Source organism: Lithobates pipiens, unplaced genomic scaffold, assembly GCF_037356315.1.
Source record: "Lithobates pipiens isolate NorthernLeopardFrog02 unplaced genomic scaffold, aLitPip1_a1.2 Scaffold_16, whole genome shotgun sequence".
NCBI lineage: Eukaryota > Metazoa > Chordata > Amphibia > Anura > Ranidae > Lithobates > Lithobates pipiens.
The window spans coordinates 451,996,055-452,014,055 of record NW_027507748.1 but is presented as its reverse complement, the minus strand read 5'-3'; the positions used below and the strand labels follow the sequence as shown (position 1 = coordinate 452,014,055).

The window sequence follows — 18,001 nt, the reverse complement described above, 5'->3', positions numbered from 1 at the left end:
TTAATATCCTGAAGACTTCATATGAGGTCCGGTCAGGATATTGAAAACACTTTGCCGCCATAATTTTGCTATATGGCGAGCGGCAAGTGGTTAAACTTAGCCAAAAAAAATTTAAATATATAATTTCTTCATAAATTTAGGTCAATATATATTCCTCTTCTGGTAACAAAAAATCCCAATAAGGTTATATTGATTGGTTTGCACAAAAGTTATAGCGTCTACAAACTTTGGGATATTTTTTTTTTTTTTTTACTAGTAATGGCGGTGATCACCAACTTATAGCGAGACTGAGATACTGCGGCGGACATTCTGACACTTTTTGGGAACAAGTGACCACAGTGATCAGTGCTAAAAATATGCACTGTCACTGTGCTAATGACACTGGTTGGGAAAGGGTTAAACATCAGGGGCGAGCAAAGGGTTAACTGTGTGCCTAATTTGTGTTTATGTTAGGTTCTTTCACTAAGGGGAGAGATGGAATTTATTCCCTGTATTGCAGGGACACAAATTCCATCCCTCCCCTCCTATCAGAATGCTGATCTGCCTTGTTTACATATTGCAGTTCTGTCTCTCTTCCCGACAACTGGCGAGTGTTGGCGGACATTAAGTACCCAAATCCTACCGCTTAGCTTCCGATCAAATGCGTTATTAAAACACACTGCAGTGTTCGCTTTTTCCAGCTGTATTTACTTCTTGTCATGCATTACAGCGTGTTGAAATGAGCTGTGCAAAAATGCCATGGGGTGAATTTCCAAAAGGCAAATAGTCTACATATTGCCTTGTTCTTGCGCTGGGCAACGCTGTAATAAGAAGTGCTTTTACTGGCAGGATTTCAAGGTAAGAAAATTGCAATAGATTCCGAACGTTTTTGAGAAAACAAAACTGAAAAACAGATTTAATTTTAAGATAAACACTGCAATTATTTTTCAGAATATGTGCTTGCCAAGCACGATATACTTCCTTATACTTATACAAAGTATGTGCAAACTGTTTACACTTTCAAGACAAAAAGGGGAACCTGACACTCAGCACAGATATAGTAAATGGAAGCAAAAGTACTCACAATGGCACAAAAGGTCTTAAAGCAGAACTTCGGGCAAAATTTTTACATGTCCTTGTTGCTGATTTCCTCCCTTTACTGAATATGTCACCCATCTTCTTGTTAGCTCAGTTGCTGTGAATTAGCCTGGTCATTTTCAAATCAAACCGTTAATCCCCACCGGTTTCCTCTTTGTAAGACCAGTGGCTACTATACCTCCTATTCCCCCAGCCACCGGTCTTGGCACAGCCCATTTGTAGCTCTTTCTACAGAAAGCAGGGATGTACTTCTGTCCCTGCTTGCTGTAGTGGGCAGGACAGGACTCAGAGGCCACCGATCTGTAACATCCATGGAGGCAGTACAGACCATGTCCTAAAAAAGACAGCCCCCCTGGTGCTCTGAAAGGCTGCATCCATGGTGTGTGTAACTTACAGCTGCCTGTGAAATTGTTTAATATGCAGCAGATGGCGAGGCTTGCAAGAGCTGCTCAATGTGTGAAACTGTCAGGTAATGTAACTAATTGCAGGTAGAAAGTCAGCTGTCATCTGCTGCATGTGAAACTCCCCCTCTCCTCTGTCGCTGCCCATGAGTGCTGCCAATTAATGCCCATGAGTGCTGCCAATCAGTGCCATTCAGTGCTGCCAACCAGTCCCTGTCAGTGCTGCCTAACAGTGCCCATCAGAGCCAATCACATCAGCACATTTGAATTGTGCCCCTCCAGAATGGCCCCCCTATAGAAAATTGCCTGGCTGCTGAACTCCCCTCTCCATTCCTGCACTCAATTCCATCTTCCAGTGCCCATCAGTGCTGCCAATCAGTTCCACCTAGCAGTGCCCATCAGGGCTGTCTATCAGTGTCCATTAGTGCTACCAATCAGTGCCCATCAGAGCCACCAATCAGTGCTGCCAATCAATGTCAGTGTTACCTATCAATACCCATCAGTGCCGTCTATCAGTGCCCATTAGCGCTACCAATCAGTGCCTATCAGAGCCGCCAATCAGTGCTGCCAATCAATGTCAGTGTTGCCGATCAGTTTGCCCAGCAGTGCCGCCAAGCAGTGCTGCCTATCAGTTCCAATCAGTGCTGCCCAATAGTTTGCCCACAAGTGCTGCCCATCAATTTGCCCATCAGTGCTGCCAGTGGCCCCTAGCAGTGCCTCCTTGCAGTGCTGCCTATCAGTGCCAAACAGTGCTGCCTATCAGTGCCCATCAGTGCTTATCTGTGCACTGAGTGCAGGGATGGGGAGAGTAGCTCAGCAGCCAGGCACATTGTCTATAGGGGGGCTGGCCTGGTGGGACAGCGCTGAAATGTGTAGATGTTTATTAATGCTACAAAATTTTAAAAAAGTGCAGCGCTAACTTACTAATCAATAACTTAACAATTACGGTGGAACCCTCTAATGTATGGCAATCTCAATAAACTTCAATATTATCACAATGCCGGTCTCTGTGATATGTAACTTCACATATAATACACATCAAACTGAAAATAAAACATACAATATGAAACTTAGCAGGAATAATGGAAGCCCCTCTTATAGGTATTAACTTCATAGTGCAATAATTCGCAAATATCTATAGGAGGGGTTTCCACCATCCCTGCTAAGTTGATTGTTTTATGTTTTATTTTCAGTTTGATGTGTGTTATATGTAAAGTTACATATCACAGAGACCGGTACTGTGGTATTATTGAGGTTTATTGAGATTTTCATACTTTAGAGGGTTCCACAATTACTGTTAATTTATTGATTAGTAAGGTAATGCTGCTCTTTTTTGTTTTTTCTCATGCCGATGTTTACTCGTGTCACATGCTGATGTAAAGCAGCATGTCCCAGCTCTTTCTTTCTGTGTTGCGGCTAGGGATGTGCTCATATATACCATGCAAGTACTAAATGCGTATGTCGGGACTACAAAAAGGAAGTTCAATATCCAGTAGCCAGTAGCTTCCATCTCCTAGTTGAATCTGAGCATGCGTGAGTTTTTGGTGTCGGAATTGCATACACACAATCAGAATTTTCCGTCTGAAAAATTAAGAACATGCTCTCAAATTTTTGCTGGCGGGAATTCAGCCAGCTAAATTCTGATGGAGCATACATACGGTCGCATTTTCCGATGAAAAGCTCTCATCTGTCTTTTGCTGGCTGAAATTCCAATCGTGTATATGCGGCATAAGGAGCCTGTCTGAAAACCGTCACCCAAACAGTTTGGTTAATGGGGCTTGGGAGGGGAGATTCATCCATCTGCCCCATTAATGCGGATAGAGGAATCTATAAGAAATTATTGTTCAGCCCACAGGCTGAGGGGAAAAAAAATAATCTAACAGTTTATGGCCAGCTTTAGAAACATAGATAACCAATATATTCTCCTTTGGTAACTGACAAGTATGCCTGTGGACAAGTGGCTGTAAACAGTTTAAAAAGTAGTTCACCTGCAGACAGTATCATAACAACAAGCTCACTGATTGGCGACGTGACCTGGAAAACAGAGCTGTTTATCCACTGCTAACCGAGCATCAATTACTATGACAAAGTGCAAAAGTATATTGTCAAACTGTGCAGAATACATTTTAATAAGGAACTCATTTTTGGAAAATGTGCCCTTAACGGATATAGATTGTCGGCATTGTATTGTGTGTAGCCTTAACTGTATACTGTAAATAATCAAAACCTGCACAGATTAAAAGAGCTACAGGGGAACAAATGTAGGTCATGGTCTTATATGGGGATTTGTGCAATTCTCCAGCTCCAAGTACGTTTGCAACGGATTCATTACTGTACATTATGTTCCATGTCATTTATGGAAAGAATGACCTTATTTCTGAGGTTATCTTGTTCTGTATATCTAATGGGAAAATACAAAGGTAAATGGCATGGCCTGTTCCTTTCAAATAGTATGCCAATGGCACGTATGGGCTTACTCAGTTATGGAATAGTTGTCTTTTGCATTCAATCGTTGCTTTATACCTAGCTTTTCGGTGCAAGGCCAGCGATGTTTAAAGTGAATTTCCACTTTTGCAGTCAAATTTAAAAAAAAACTCCACTTTATGTTTGTTATGTGTTCCTATTCACACAGCATACTTATTTTTTAAATATTTCTAACCTTTTAGATGTTTCTGAGGAGAAGGTGTCATGGTTGACTACAAGAAATTCTCAATTAGCTCATTGTGATCTGTCCCAACAGCTGGGTTGGCGTTGATTGAGTCCAGTTCTCATTAACATACTGTACAATGGAGAAGCCCCCCGCCAGAACACTCTCAGCCAACTGGGAGACCTTTTTCGGTCATGACCAGTGGCAGTGGCCGGTGGTATACGGTGCCTCTGGCAATAATCACATGCTTCAAAACCCCCCATTGGAATCCATGCTTTTGGCACCCTGCATGTAGATTAGGGGGCTGAACGCATGGACAGGGAAGGGCGGTGCCTGTGCACCCCTTATGGATGGGCCACCACTGGGCGTGACTCTTTGACAGAAGCTGGCTAAGCAGCCAGCTTCTGTCAGACCAACTGCCGTACACATGGGCCGATCAGCGCTTGGCAATGGCGGAGAGCGCTGACCAGAGTGTTCTGGCAGGAGGGCCCATCCGCCTGTCAGGACTCAGAACACAATAGAACAACAGGGAAGATTGCTGTACTAACCTCACATAGTACAGCAGCTCTGACCTGAGCTGTCGTTTTTTTTTTTTTAGAAAAACTAGTAGTGGGTTCCAGGCTTTAAGAAGGGCAGTGTTCAAATCTAGTACAAGTGATGCCTGCACAGTACAGACAGGGGTTATACATGGGAAACGCAGGTTCCCAGCCCTCTTCCTAACAAAGAGAACTGAGTAGGATTTTTCATTGCTGGAAATTTAACAAAAGAGCATCTAATAAAGTAGTCGGGAGGACTCCGCTACTGCCACTTTTGTCTCTCTGACATGTTTTACTATCTACTCTGGAAATGTGAGTTTTAGAACATTTTTTATTAAAGGTCTTTTTTTAAAAACGTTATTATGCCATGTTGGCTTTGTTTCTTCATCTTCCATGCCTGAGTTGTTGTCGGATTTACATATACATTTGAAGAACTGTGATTACATCTAGTCGTTTGTGGTGATCGTATACGGCACGATTGATACATCCAATCCTCGGCTAGGATCATAAGCTCTGATTGACCCCTGAGACGTATGTCTGCTAGGGTCATCCAGTTCCGGTAAGCCTGGACCTTATAAGGTGGTGGGACTGTCACAGGGTGAAATAATATCCCTTTCCGTTTAACACCACTGAACCTTGGTTGTCAGCACAACACGTTTGGATCGTTATTTTGCACATTCCCATATGGACTACACGCCTGTTTATGGACTTTTAATATATATTTTCAGCAATGTTTGTATATAATTATAGTCATTGTTTGGCTTTTGTTCCACTGAGATAAGTTTTATCCACATAGTTGTTATTTTGTGGTTTTCACACATACATTTTTATTTTTCAGTCACTTTCTTTGTCACATTACTGTAATATTTTCCCTTCATTTTGGGATCACTTTATATGTATTTTGAGATATAGTAATATGCATGATTACTAAAGACACACTAGTTGAGCGCTTACACTTTACCTTCGACATATTTTCTTTGCTAAAAAATCCCTAATTTTAGCGTGTTAGCAGCCCATAGCTTATCACAATTTCTCTTGGTCTACAATCACCTCTTTTTTCTTTTTTCCTTTTGCTCGTTTTGCGCAGTATTGTTGGTTAATAGTTCATCTAATAAAGTAAGCCACAATGTTTCTTCTTTTTAAATTATACCATGTGAACATGTAACAAATATAACGTATTATCCAAAATTGTAAATACTCTTAGTTTATGAACATATGTCCAAAAGTGACAATGCCCTTGATAATCTGTACTAAACAGGCAAACAGCTTTCCTGAATGCAAATACCACTGCATGCATTTAGGATCAACATAATCAGAAGTATAAAAATGCTGCTTGAGTTTGGTGGCCATGTCAAAATAGGGGCAGCTGCATGACCAAGAACTAGATAATGTCCCTCGGACAATACTAGAAAACTATTTTTCTAAAAATAAAAAAATACGTAGTGTATTTTAGTGCAAGTAGACAATTTCAACATTTGAAGCGTTATGCCACGTACACACGACCGGACTTTTTGACAGCAAAGGTCCGACAGAACGAATCCATGGTCAATTTGATCGTGTGTGGGCTCCATCAGACCTTTGCTTGCCAAAAATCAGACGGACTTTAGAAATTGAACATGTTTTAAATTCTCCCGCTGGAACTACGCCATACCCAGTTCCTAGCGAGGAACCTGTTCATCTTTATGCTGGTCTCATGGACCAAATACGACGGAAGGGCAGCTACAGCACCTGCCCGTTTCCAGCGCGATCCTATCATGCTGGTTTTTGGCTGCAGGGTACTGTACATCTCGCGATCGCTGCAATAGAAAAACACATTTTCCTATTGCAGCGAGCATGAGAGAGAGTCAACAATGTCCCTTTTAGGCCTGGTGTGGATTTTAAGGGAAATCCCCTATGGTGTGGTGGTCCCCCCCAAAATCCATACCAGACCCTTATCCGAGCACGCAGTCAGAAAAGGGGGTGGGGACGACCAAGCGCAAGCCGTACCAGGCTGCATGCCCTCAACATGGGGGGGTGGGTGCTTTGGGGAAGGGGGGCGCCCTGAGAGGGTTTATGACATTGCCTCCTCTTATGCTGTGTACACACGACTGAACTTTTCAATGGACTAGGTCCGACAGAACAAATCCGTCGGACAATTTGATCATGTGTGGGCTTCATCGGACCTTTGCTGTCCAAAAATCAGACGGACTTTAGATTTAAAACATGCTTTAAATCTAAAGCATTCTAATCTAAAGCATTAGATCCTTTCAGAAGGAACTCGAGTCCGGTCGAAAAATCCATTCGTCTGTATGCTAGTCTGACCGTCGAAAACCGGCGCTAGGGCAGCTATTGACAGCTATTGGCTACTGGCTATGAACTTCCTTATTCTAGTCCGGTCGTACGTCATCACGTTCGAATCCGTCGGACTTTGGTGTGCTTGTGTGTGGCCAAGTCCATTCGTTCGGAAAGTCTGTCGGACCTCCGCCGAAAGTCCTTCAGGAAGACTGTCAGACTTAGTCCGTCGTGTGTACGCGGCATTATACTTCACTTCCTGTGCTTGCAAAAATCTGTAAAAGTGCAATTTACAGATTTGTAGGGATAGATGGACACATAGGCTTCAACTGCTAGTTAGATCCAGACCCTAAGGCCACATTCACATTGAGGCACTTTACAGGCGCTATAGCACTAAAAATAGCGCCTGTAAAGTGCCTCTCCTGTCACTCCAGTGTGAAAGCCTGAGTGCTTTTCGCACTGGAGCGGTGTGCTTGCAGGACGGGAAAAAAAGTCCTGCAAGTAGCATCTTTGCAGCGCTTTAGGAGCAGTATATACACCCCTCCTAATGCGCCCCTGCCCAATGAAATCAACAGGCAGTGCCACTGAAGGGCCTGCAAAGCACCTCAGCAGCGCTAAAACAAGTTAAAGTGCCGCTAAAAATAGGGACACACGCTTTACCGCCGACGCCCTTAACACCCCAGAGTGAAAGTACCCTAACTGTGCCTAGGTTCATGCAGGGATCTTTGAAAGGCTTAAAAATAAAAAGTTAAATCTGGTGACAGTTTCTTTTTAATGTCTTGTGCCAAGCACTCATGCCAAATATCTGTTTATTTAAATTGAAAAGATTCTTCATAGGACACAATATGACAGTTGTATAAAATCTGGCAGAGAGGAAATTAAACAGCCCTATTATTTCTGGTACATTTTATCAAAGCATCATCACTGATACCATATTAAGCATTAACATCACACAAGTAATAGCAATTTTATAAGAGAAAAAAAGAAAGTTACTGTATATTTAAAAAAAAAACAAAAAAAAAACAATGCATTACAAAAATATGTATGAAAAAGTAGAGAAGAAACACAATGCAATACCTGGGATTGATAAATCGTACAGAGGTATATCCCACAACGTTTCGGATAGTTGTGACATCCATTGTTGATTTTGTAACACCTGCGTATCAAGTTCCTGGGAACAGCTTTCCATTTTGTGATTCCACAAAACGCTGAAAAATAAAATATCCAAAAACAATTTGGTACTTGCACAGTCATTATTCTTTAATAAAACAAAAGAAAATAATTCTATATAAAATGGGGAGAACAAACAGAACAATTTGGAACAAATCTGAAAACAGCACAATATGCTCAAGGTCTTGAAGGTTTCTCAAAATGTCTTCAGTTTACAGTGCCTTGAAAAAGTATTCATACCCACTGAAATTTTCCACATTTGGTCATGTAACAACCAAAAACATAAATGTATTTTATGTGATAGACCAACACAAAGTGGCGCATAATTGTGAAGTGGAAGGATAATGATAAATGATTTTCAAATTCTTAAAAAAAAAAAAAAAATATTGAAGTGTGGCGTGCATTTGTATTCAGCCCCCCTCAATCAATACTTTGTAGAACCACCTTTCACTTCAATTACAGCTGCAAGTCTTTTTGGGGATGTCTCTACTAGAGAGTGACATTTTTGCCCATTCTTCTTTGCAAAATAGCTCCAGCTCTGACAGATTGGATGGAGAGCATCTGTGAGCAGCAATTTTCAAGTCTTGCCACAGATTCTCAATCGGATTTAGGTCTGGACTTTGACTGGGCCATTCTAACAAATGAATATGCTTTGATCTAAATAATTCCATTGTAGCTTTGGCTGTATGTTTAGAGTCATTGTCCTGCTAGAAGGTGAACCTCCACCCCAGTCTTAAGTATTTTGTAGACTCTAATGCCACGTACACACAACTGGACTTTCCGTCAGAATAAACTCTGACAGTCTTTCTGACTGAGATCCGACCGAACGGACTTGCCTTCACACGATCACACCAAAGTCTGTTCGTTTAGAACGCGATGACGTACGACGGGACTAGGAAAGGAAGTTCAATAGCCAGTAGCCAATAGCTGCCCTTGCGTCGTATTTGGTCCTATTTCTAGGTCTGTCATACTTTTTGAAAAAAGAAAGTCAGCTGAAGCAGAATATCTGATGAAATTATTACATTGGACCTTTTCTGCCGGTAAGTCCGGTCGTGTGTATGCGGCATAACAGAATTTCTTCTAAGATTGCCCTGTATTTGGCTCCATCCATCTTCCCATCAACTCTGACCATCTTCCCTGTCCCTGTTGAAGAAAAGCATCCCCACAACATGATGCTGCCACCACGTTTCACGGTGGGGATGGTGTGTTCAGGGTGATGTGCAGTGTTAGTTTCCCGCCACAAATAGCATTTTGCTTATAGGCCAAAAAAAGTTAAATTTTGGTCTCATCTGACTAGAGCATCTTCTACCACATGTTTGCTGCGTCCCTCACATGGCTTCTCACAAACTGGACTTCTTATGGCTTTGTTTCAACAATGGCTTTCTTCTTGCCACTTTTCCATAAAGGCCAGATTTGTGGAATGCATAACTAAAAGTTGTCCTATGGACAGATTCTCCCACCTGAGCTGTGGATCTCTGTAGTTCCTCCAAAGCTACCATGGGCCTCTTGACTGCTTCTCCGATTAATTCTCTCCTTGCCTGGCCTGTCAGTTTAGGCGGACCGCCATGTCTTGGTAGGTTTTCAATTGTGCCATACTCTTTCCATTTTCAGATGATGGATTGAACAGTGCTCCATGAATTGTTCAAAGCTTGGGATATTATTTTATAACCTAACCCTGCTTTAAACTTCTCCACAACTTTATCCCAGACCTGTCTGGCGTGTTCCTTGGCCTTCATGATGCTGTTCTCTGAGGGCTTCACAGAACAGCTGTATTTATACTGAGATTAAATTACACAATTAGGTGACTTCTGAAGGCAATTGGTTCCACTGGATTTTTATTAGGGGTATCAGAGTAAAGGGGGGTGAATACAAATGCACACCACACTTTTCATATATTTATTTGTAAACAAATTGGAAAACCATTTATTATTTTCCTTCACTTCACAACTGTGTGCCACTTTGTGTTGGTCTATCACAGGGATTAGCAATTAGTGAACCATTGTGTTACATGTGTTATCGCTCACACATAACTGCAGGACTGTAACTTATGCAGGCCATACTTGATCGAAATTGAAACAAATTTTCTTTTCAAAATCAGAAAGTTCGTTTTTTTTGTGATCCGATGATGCCACCATTGATTTTCGAAATTCGGCCGATCAAGCCTTCAATTTCACCTCATGTTGCTACAGAAAAGAATTTTCGTGGTCGGGAATCTTCTTTTCTTAAAATTTTCTTTTCTTATTACATTTCTCGCATGATTCTCCCATCATTGATTAGAATATCATTTGTTTTTCCAAAAATTTCCAACATGTCCGATTCCTCAAATTTGATTTCCACACGAAAATCAGCTGTTGCTGCAGCCCACTAATGGTGCAAAATTCATACAAAAATTCTTAGGTATGATTTTCGAAATTCAAACAGTGTATGGCCGGCATTAGTGTGATGAGGCCACACAACAAAAAACCTCAATAGCTCAAGGTCTTTCTACTCCCCATCTCAAAGTCAATTCCTCCAGCAATACAAAATGCAGACTGCATTTACAGCAATCAAACACAGTTTACCAAACGATATACTGTGTGCACTAATGCCGCATACACACGACCGGACTTTCCGGCAGACTAGGTCCGGCGGTCTTCCCGACGGACTTTCGGCGGAGTTCCGACAAACTTTCTGAATGAACGGACTTGGCCACACACAAATGGACTAAGTCCGTTCGAATGTCCGTTTGTTTTGAACGTGATGATGTAAACGGGACTAAACAAGGAAGTTCAATAGCCAGGAGCCAATAGCTGCCCTTGTGTCGTATTTGGTCCGTCGAACTAGCACACATAAATGTGAAACGTTCTATTTCTAGGTCCGTATGATTTTTTTTTTTTAAACGATCGGACTAGCCCACACATGATCAGATTGTCAGACGGACTGATCCTGTCGGACCTAGTCTGCCGGAAAGTCCAGTCATGTGTACACTACATTAATTTACCCCAAAATAGCAGTCAAATAAATAGCTACCTGCATAAATGACTGTATAGCCAGTCTGATCTGGACCCCATGTGCATTCGGGCCCTATAGCGCATGTATGGTCTACTATGCTATAGTTACACCCTTACACAGGTGTGAATAGTACATAGGCTGGCTCTAAAACATTGCATTACAAATGCAAACATTAATTTTGAATGGCATCCTAACATACTTCCACAATGCACTACCAAATGTTGTGGTGCGCTGCATCCAGGGCTGGCCTAAGACATTGTGCTGCCTGGGTCCAAGAATGAAATGCTGCCCCCCACCCCGAAAAAAAATCACGCCCACCAAAAGGCCCCCACATCCATTATTTTAAATCATGATAATTAAAAATGAAATTTAATTTATCAGGAAGTCTGATTTACATGCAACAGCACCTCGTCTATATGCAAAATTATATGATAACCACCATGTTATCGCTCCTACATCTTGGCACCCTAGGGCACCCTCGGGTGCAGTGTGTGTCAGCACAGTGGGCCTCCCCACCGCTCAGTTTCCATGGGCAGTGAATATGTTGCACCCATGCATGATATGCCACTGAGATAGGGCTGTATATGGGTGAGCTAGGGCAGTATAGGGGCAGGCGAGGGTAGTATATGGACAGGCTAGGGTAGTATATGAACAGGTTAGTGTCCATTAGTGCCACCTCATCAGTGCCCATCAGTGCAGCCCATCAGTGCCCACCAGTGCAGCCTATCAGTGCCAACTCATCCGTGCCCACCAGTGCCACCTCATCAGTAACCACCAGTGCAGCCTCATAAGTGTCCATCAGTGCCCCTCACACCTGCCACCAGTGCAGCCTATCAGTGCCACCTCATCAGTGCCACCAGTGCAGCCTATCAGTGCCACCTCATCAGTGCCACCAGTGCAGCCTATCAGTGTCCATCAGTGCCAACTCATCAGTGCCCACTAGTGCCCATCAACGGCACCTCATCAGTACCCACCAGTGCAGCCTATCAGTGCCAATCAGTGCCATCTCATTTTTGCCTACCAGCGCAGCCTATCAGTGCCACCTCATCAGTACCCACCAGTGCAGCCTACCAGTGTCCATTACTGCCTACAAGTGCAGCATAGTCAGACAATCCGCACAGGCAGACAGTTTAATTGCACATCGCATTGGGGAGAGGGACCTGCCAGCCAGCTTGCTCGACATGCGATATGCACTCCAGGGATCTCAGTAGCTGCAGCTCCCACTCCAAGCCCCTTCCTTAGCTGCATCTGCAGCCTCGGCCTTATCCCAAGCATACAAATTGCATCGGGGTGGGGTCTGAGGGTCAGAAGCCCTCCTGGCACCACCGCCTCCCCTGCTCTCTGTGCACTACAGCTGCCTCAATGCTAGTGGCATTGTGGGGTGGCCCCAAATGTGCAGGCAGTGTGGGCTCCAGAGGCAGCTGCTTTGGGATCCAAAACAGTGACTGGGAATGGGGCATTTTACAGGCGTCCCTGGCACCGCCCCTCTTAAAGTGACGCTCGAGCCCCATAGACCCAGCGGAACACATGGTAGGGCCAGCCCTGGCTGCATGAGAAAAAAAAGTGCAGGTGAATTATTTTGTCCATTCTGGTGTGTTGGCAGCTTATTCAAGTCTAAGGCCATCTTTTGTACCATGTTACACCTGTATTTACTACACTCCATCGTCCTTTGGGTGTACCTGCACCTGCAAACTGCTATTTTTTAAAATAAAAACTTGGAAAAGAAAAAAAATAATTAACACCCCCCCCCCCCCCCCCCCACCTGCAACTTCAAACTGCTGCGTCCAGGACAAAGATATCTGCAGATTTTATGCACATAAAGTCATTAGAAGAATTGTAATTTTCTTACTACCTGCATTAGATCTATTGGAGTATAATGTTTCTTTTTCCCATGAAAACTGACTGCCAGCAGCTCCACATTTCCACCTATTTTAAGTTTTTCTGTTTATAAAAAAAAACTTAGCCCCCGTGGCAGTGACCTTACCATCAAATAAGACCAAATAATTTCCGTTTAGGGTCACCATGCAGGTTACTGACCATACACACTTTGTACAATCAACTTTAGATTTACCAGAGCTACGTAATATGAAGACCTACCTACCTACCTACCTAAACCGTCCAATGTGTATCCAATCAGGAAGGCTCTTGCACTACATAGTTGTTGGTAGATCTAAAGGAGATTGTACAATCAGATTGTAATGTGTGTGGTGAGCTTTAGGATGATGACGCAGGGGTGATTCTGCCGCTAGTGACAAATCACCATTTGCAGGATCAGTAAAAAGGTCGCCCGTGTGTCCCTATAGAATCGTTCCCTCCGTAGCTACACACAGTGAGATGTCAGTTTGTTGCTGGCACAAACACGGCTGAATCTTGCTCACTATCATTGAGAAATTCCCCCTCTCTATATCTCCTGTTTACCATTATCATTGAAATTGAAAGTAAAAAAAAAATCCTACATTTTGGGATGTCCCCAGAAGAGTAATACAGGGAAATCTTCCAATGGGTACACTGGTTTTGGTGACCTGGGAGTCCACAGGAAATTTCCTAAATTTGCAGGGATTTCCACTCACTTCCTGTTTGGCTATGAGACAGGAAGTAAAGGAAAATCTTTGCAATGAGACACAGATGGCCAAAATAAAAAATGTGACAGGGGTTATAACCCTCCCTTGCTCTATCCAAAAGGTTTTGCCTCTAGTTCTACTTCAAGTTACTGACTGCATCTCTAGTTTTATCATGTAATCTCATATTCCGATCAATCAAAATCAAATTCATGAACAAATCATCTCAGTGCTGGCAATCAATGCAACATGGAAGATAATTTTTCACCTTGGCCGATTGACTCAGGGGGTTATTTACTAAAGGCAAATCCACTTTGCACTGAAAGTGCACTTGGAAGTGCAGTCACTGTAAATCTAAGGGGTAGATCTGAAATGAGGGGAAGCTCTGCTGATTTTATCATCCAATCATGTGCAAGCTGAAATGCTGTTTGTTATTTTCCTTGCATGTCCCCCTCGGATCTACAACGACTTTACTTCCAAGTGCACTTGCAGTGCAAAGTGGATTTTCCTTTAGTAAATAACCCCCTCAGTTTGCTCAAATTTGATCTAAGTAGTGTCTAGGGAAATTACAGCTATTTGAGTGTTTGCTGATTCGATAATTTTGACAGAATCAAAACAATTGATTGTTTTGATTGAATCGATCACATAATAAAATCAAAGCATAAGGCTGATGTCTGACAGGCAATTTTGTAGCGGAGATTCATTTTCATTATTAATCACTAATTTCAACAATTTAAGGCTCATATGCAGTATAAGAAAATCATTTCCGTCCAAGGAATGGTCATATCATTTTCTGATAGTGTGTACACAACTTTCGACAGCCGATTCCAACCTTCCAAACGAAATACCAAACTCCACAAAATTTCTCGGACAGGAACAGAATGGACAATTTCCGTTTAATGTGTACCATTTCCGTGCGATTTTTGTACGAGAAAAATCAGAAACAGAACACTGCGCCTATTCAGAAACAATAAACAACAACAAAAAAAGCCTTTGCCATATGAGAATTTCCCTACATTATTTCCTTCCTCGGTTCCAACTTGCTGTGATACAAAGAGGAAAATGAGACGATCGTTTGCCCGATTTCCTTAGGCCTCTTGCACACTTAAATTTTTTTTTTAATGCAACCTGCAAGGCAAAGGCATAATGAGCTAGTATGCATAGCATACTAGCTCATTATGAATAACTTACCTGAGATCAAAGCCCCCGAAGCGGTCCCCCTTCTTCATCTTCACTGCTGCCATGTATCCTGGAGTGACTTCCGGGTCTCGCTGCTCCAGCACTGTGATTCGCTGAAACCACGATGACGTCACTCCCGCGCATGCGCACGGGAGTCGACACGAGCGGCATATCGCTGTGATCTGCGGCGTGCGCAGTGCGCCTGCGCACCGCAGTCTACGGCGCACGTAGACAGCGGTGCCTGTCTTTTTGTAAATATCTCCTAAACCGTGTAGGTTTAAGAGATATTTATTGGACCTACAGGTAAGCCTTAATCTAGGCTTACCTGTAGGACAAAGTGGTTTGTAAGGGTTTACAACCACTTTAAGCTTGAAAAAGCTCAGTACAGCTTATTTTTTTTACTGAGCTAAAATACATCTAATTATTTGTAATGTGCCTATGCACACAGGCATGTAAACAAGCCCTGTGTATACTTTAGTTTAAAAAAAAAAAGTACTTTGGTCAGTAATTTACAACTTATGTGCGCAAATGACCATTAACATATTGTGAACGCGAGAATAAGTTTGCATGAAATTGCACGCAAATACATACAAGAAAAAACAACAAAAAAAAAACAAAGCAAGACGTATTCAGTACTATAGCAATGCGGGAACCAGTGCGATTCCAGCGCCAGTTCCTGCATCTCTCCAGCAGGCAGTTCTCACTGCCCTCTGCGAACTGCTGCGGGTTTCAATACAACGTTAATGACACCTCCAGATCGGTTCACAGATCGCAGTGCAAATGTGAACTCGCACAAGAATCGGATTGTATAGGTCCCTGCCCCCTTTTTGGGCAAGTTCAATGCGAGTTCAGCCATACGACTCTATGGCTGAACTTGCATTACACAGACGTCGCATGCGATCGGCCGCATGGTGCAGGTGCGAATCACATGCCATGTCTTGTGTTGTGTTCGCACAAATGTGAACCTAGGCTCAATAACGTGTGCAAAAATGCGCTGCAAAAACCCGCTGCAGAAGCAGATCAAAGGCCAACTGCAGAGGTGTGAATAGAGCCTAATGGCCTGTACAGACAATCAAAAAAATTGTACGAAAGATACCACTTTCGACGCAGTCGTGCAATAATCTGATCTTTAGTACACAGCTTTTGGGAGACGATCACCAATATTAGCCACCCCCATCAAATCATTCCCTGCAGCTATTAACTTTTGTATCACCACCCCCTCCCTTTAGAATGTAAGCTCTGCGAGCAGGGCCCTCATGTCCCTTCTGTATTGAACTGTACTGTAATTGTGCTGTCCCTCCTCTACATTGTAAAGCGCTGCGCAAACTGTGGGCGCTATATAAATCCTGTATAATAATAATAATTATCCAAAGGGACAAACACAAAACTTTTTCTTGTACAAATACCTGATGATACAACTTTTGTTTAATCGGAACAGTTGTTGGAAAATACAATATAAATACACTACAACACATGACATCGCTTCCTAACTTTTATTCTGCCGTACGAGAATTTCGTAACTTTAGTAAACTCTTTATTTTTCAATATGAGACTAGCATGCAAAAAAAAACTAAAAAACGGACAATCGATCATCTTATCTGATCTCACGGTGTGTAAATAAATTATATCAATAAATAATATCAATAAATGATATAAATAAATGATGTAAAATAAATGATATAAATAAATGATATCAATAAATGGTATCAATAAATGATATAAATAAATGATATCAATTAATAATATCAATAAATGATATCAATAAATGATATAAATAAATAATATCAATAAATGATATCAATAAATTATATAAATAAATGATATCAATAAATGATATAAATAAATGATAAAAAATAAATGATATCAATAAATTATATAAATAAATGATATAAATAAATTATATAGATGAATCAGATGAATAAAGTGACAGATCAGCCCTGGGCAGCCTTATCCCATCTGATCCTTTCTAGTAGGATGCTATTACGATGATAGGAAGTAGCCAATAGTAATGCAGTAATCAGTGGGATCGGTGTACTCACCAGCAGCACACACAGTCTATGGGGTCGTAGAATCCAAGCCTTCCCTACATTCCGGATCATATTATAGATCGGGATATTCCTCGTCCGCCTCTATGTAGCTAGAAACACAAGTACTCCGGGGACCCGCCCACAGCTACAGCCATTGGTAGATCAGCCGCTCTTCTCTCCCCGCTGCGATGGAGGGATGCATCCAATAGGGGGGCTGGCTCTCCCCTCCCTTAGAAACAGGAGTAGTACATTCCCTCCTTGTCTGTCATCCTAGAGGAAGGACTGCAGCATTACGCCAGGGGGGTGGAGAAAACTCACTTCCCTTAGTCTGTTGACCGTCACAGCGACACCTACAGGTGACTTATGAAATAGCGAGAATAATGAAATGAATCAGTAAACCCAATCACTGGAATCGCATATTTACGTTTTAGCGTATTACAAGAACTTTAACCGTGTGACCCACCCAGGCAAATTCCGACATTCCTCTACATGTAAAAATCTGCCTTTTTTCTTTTTTTTTTTTTACTAGAAAATGAAACATTATATATTTACAATCAGAAGCCCTAGAGAATAAAATGTTGCATTTTTTTATGTTACAGATACAGAATATTTGTGCAGCGGTTATTCAAACACAAATTTTTTGGAAAAAAAAATACACTTTAAGGCTGGGTTCACACTGCTGCGGTGACGAGATCGGATGCGATTCGCACGGCACTGCAGTGCAAATCACATCCGATCTCTGTGCGATGCGAGTTCAGCCATGCAGATAGTATGGTAAAATTCGCATCGCATCCAGCCCAAGCTCGCACAGGACCCTTTTTTTGGTCCGCAGCAGAATCGGATCGCATGGGTGTTCACACCATGCAATCCGTTTCCTGTCCAAGTTTGCAGATGGCACTGCGATATGCGAACTGATCTGGGGGTGTCATTAACTTTTCACTGACACTCCCAGCAGTTTGCATAGGGCAGTGTGAACTGCCGCCGGGAGGCATGCGATGCGGGAACCCGTAGCGAATTCGCAGCGTTCCCGCATCGCAGCAGTGTGAATCCAGCCTAAGTGCCAATTCACATTACGGCGACTTGGGATCCGACTTGTCAGACCTCAAGCCACCCCAAGTCGCTGGACAAAAGAAATTCCATCAAA

General features: G+C 42.4%; 1 protein-coding gene across 1 annotated transcript in view; it reads right to left on the bottom strand.

Annotated features, from left to right (window-relative positions):
* LOC143983294 (PI-PLC X domain-containing protein 1-like) overlaps positions 1-17,075 on the bottom strand; it is a 40,789-nt gene extending 23,714 nt beyond the window's left edge. The window contains exons 1-2 of the mRNA XM_077482809.1: positions 16,870-17,075; positions 8,010-8,140 (exon numbers count right to left, since the gene is read on the bottom strand). Coding sequence (XP_077338935.1) covers positions 8,010-8,121 — 112 coding nt within the window. The 5' untranslated portion in view covers positions 8,122-8,140; positions 16,870-17,075. The remainder of the gene's footprint in view (positions 1-8,009; positions 8,141-16,869) is intronic.
* Between the last annotated feature and the right edge of the window lie 926 nt (positions 17,076-18,001).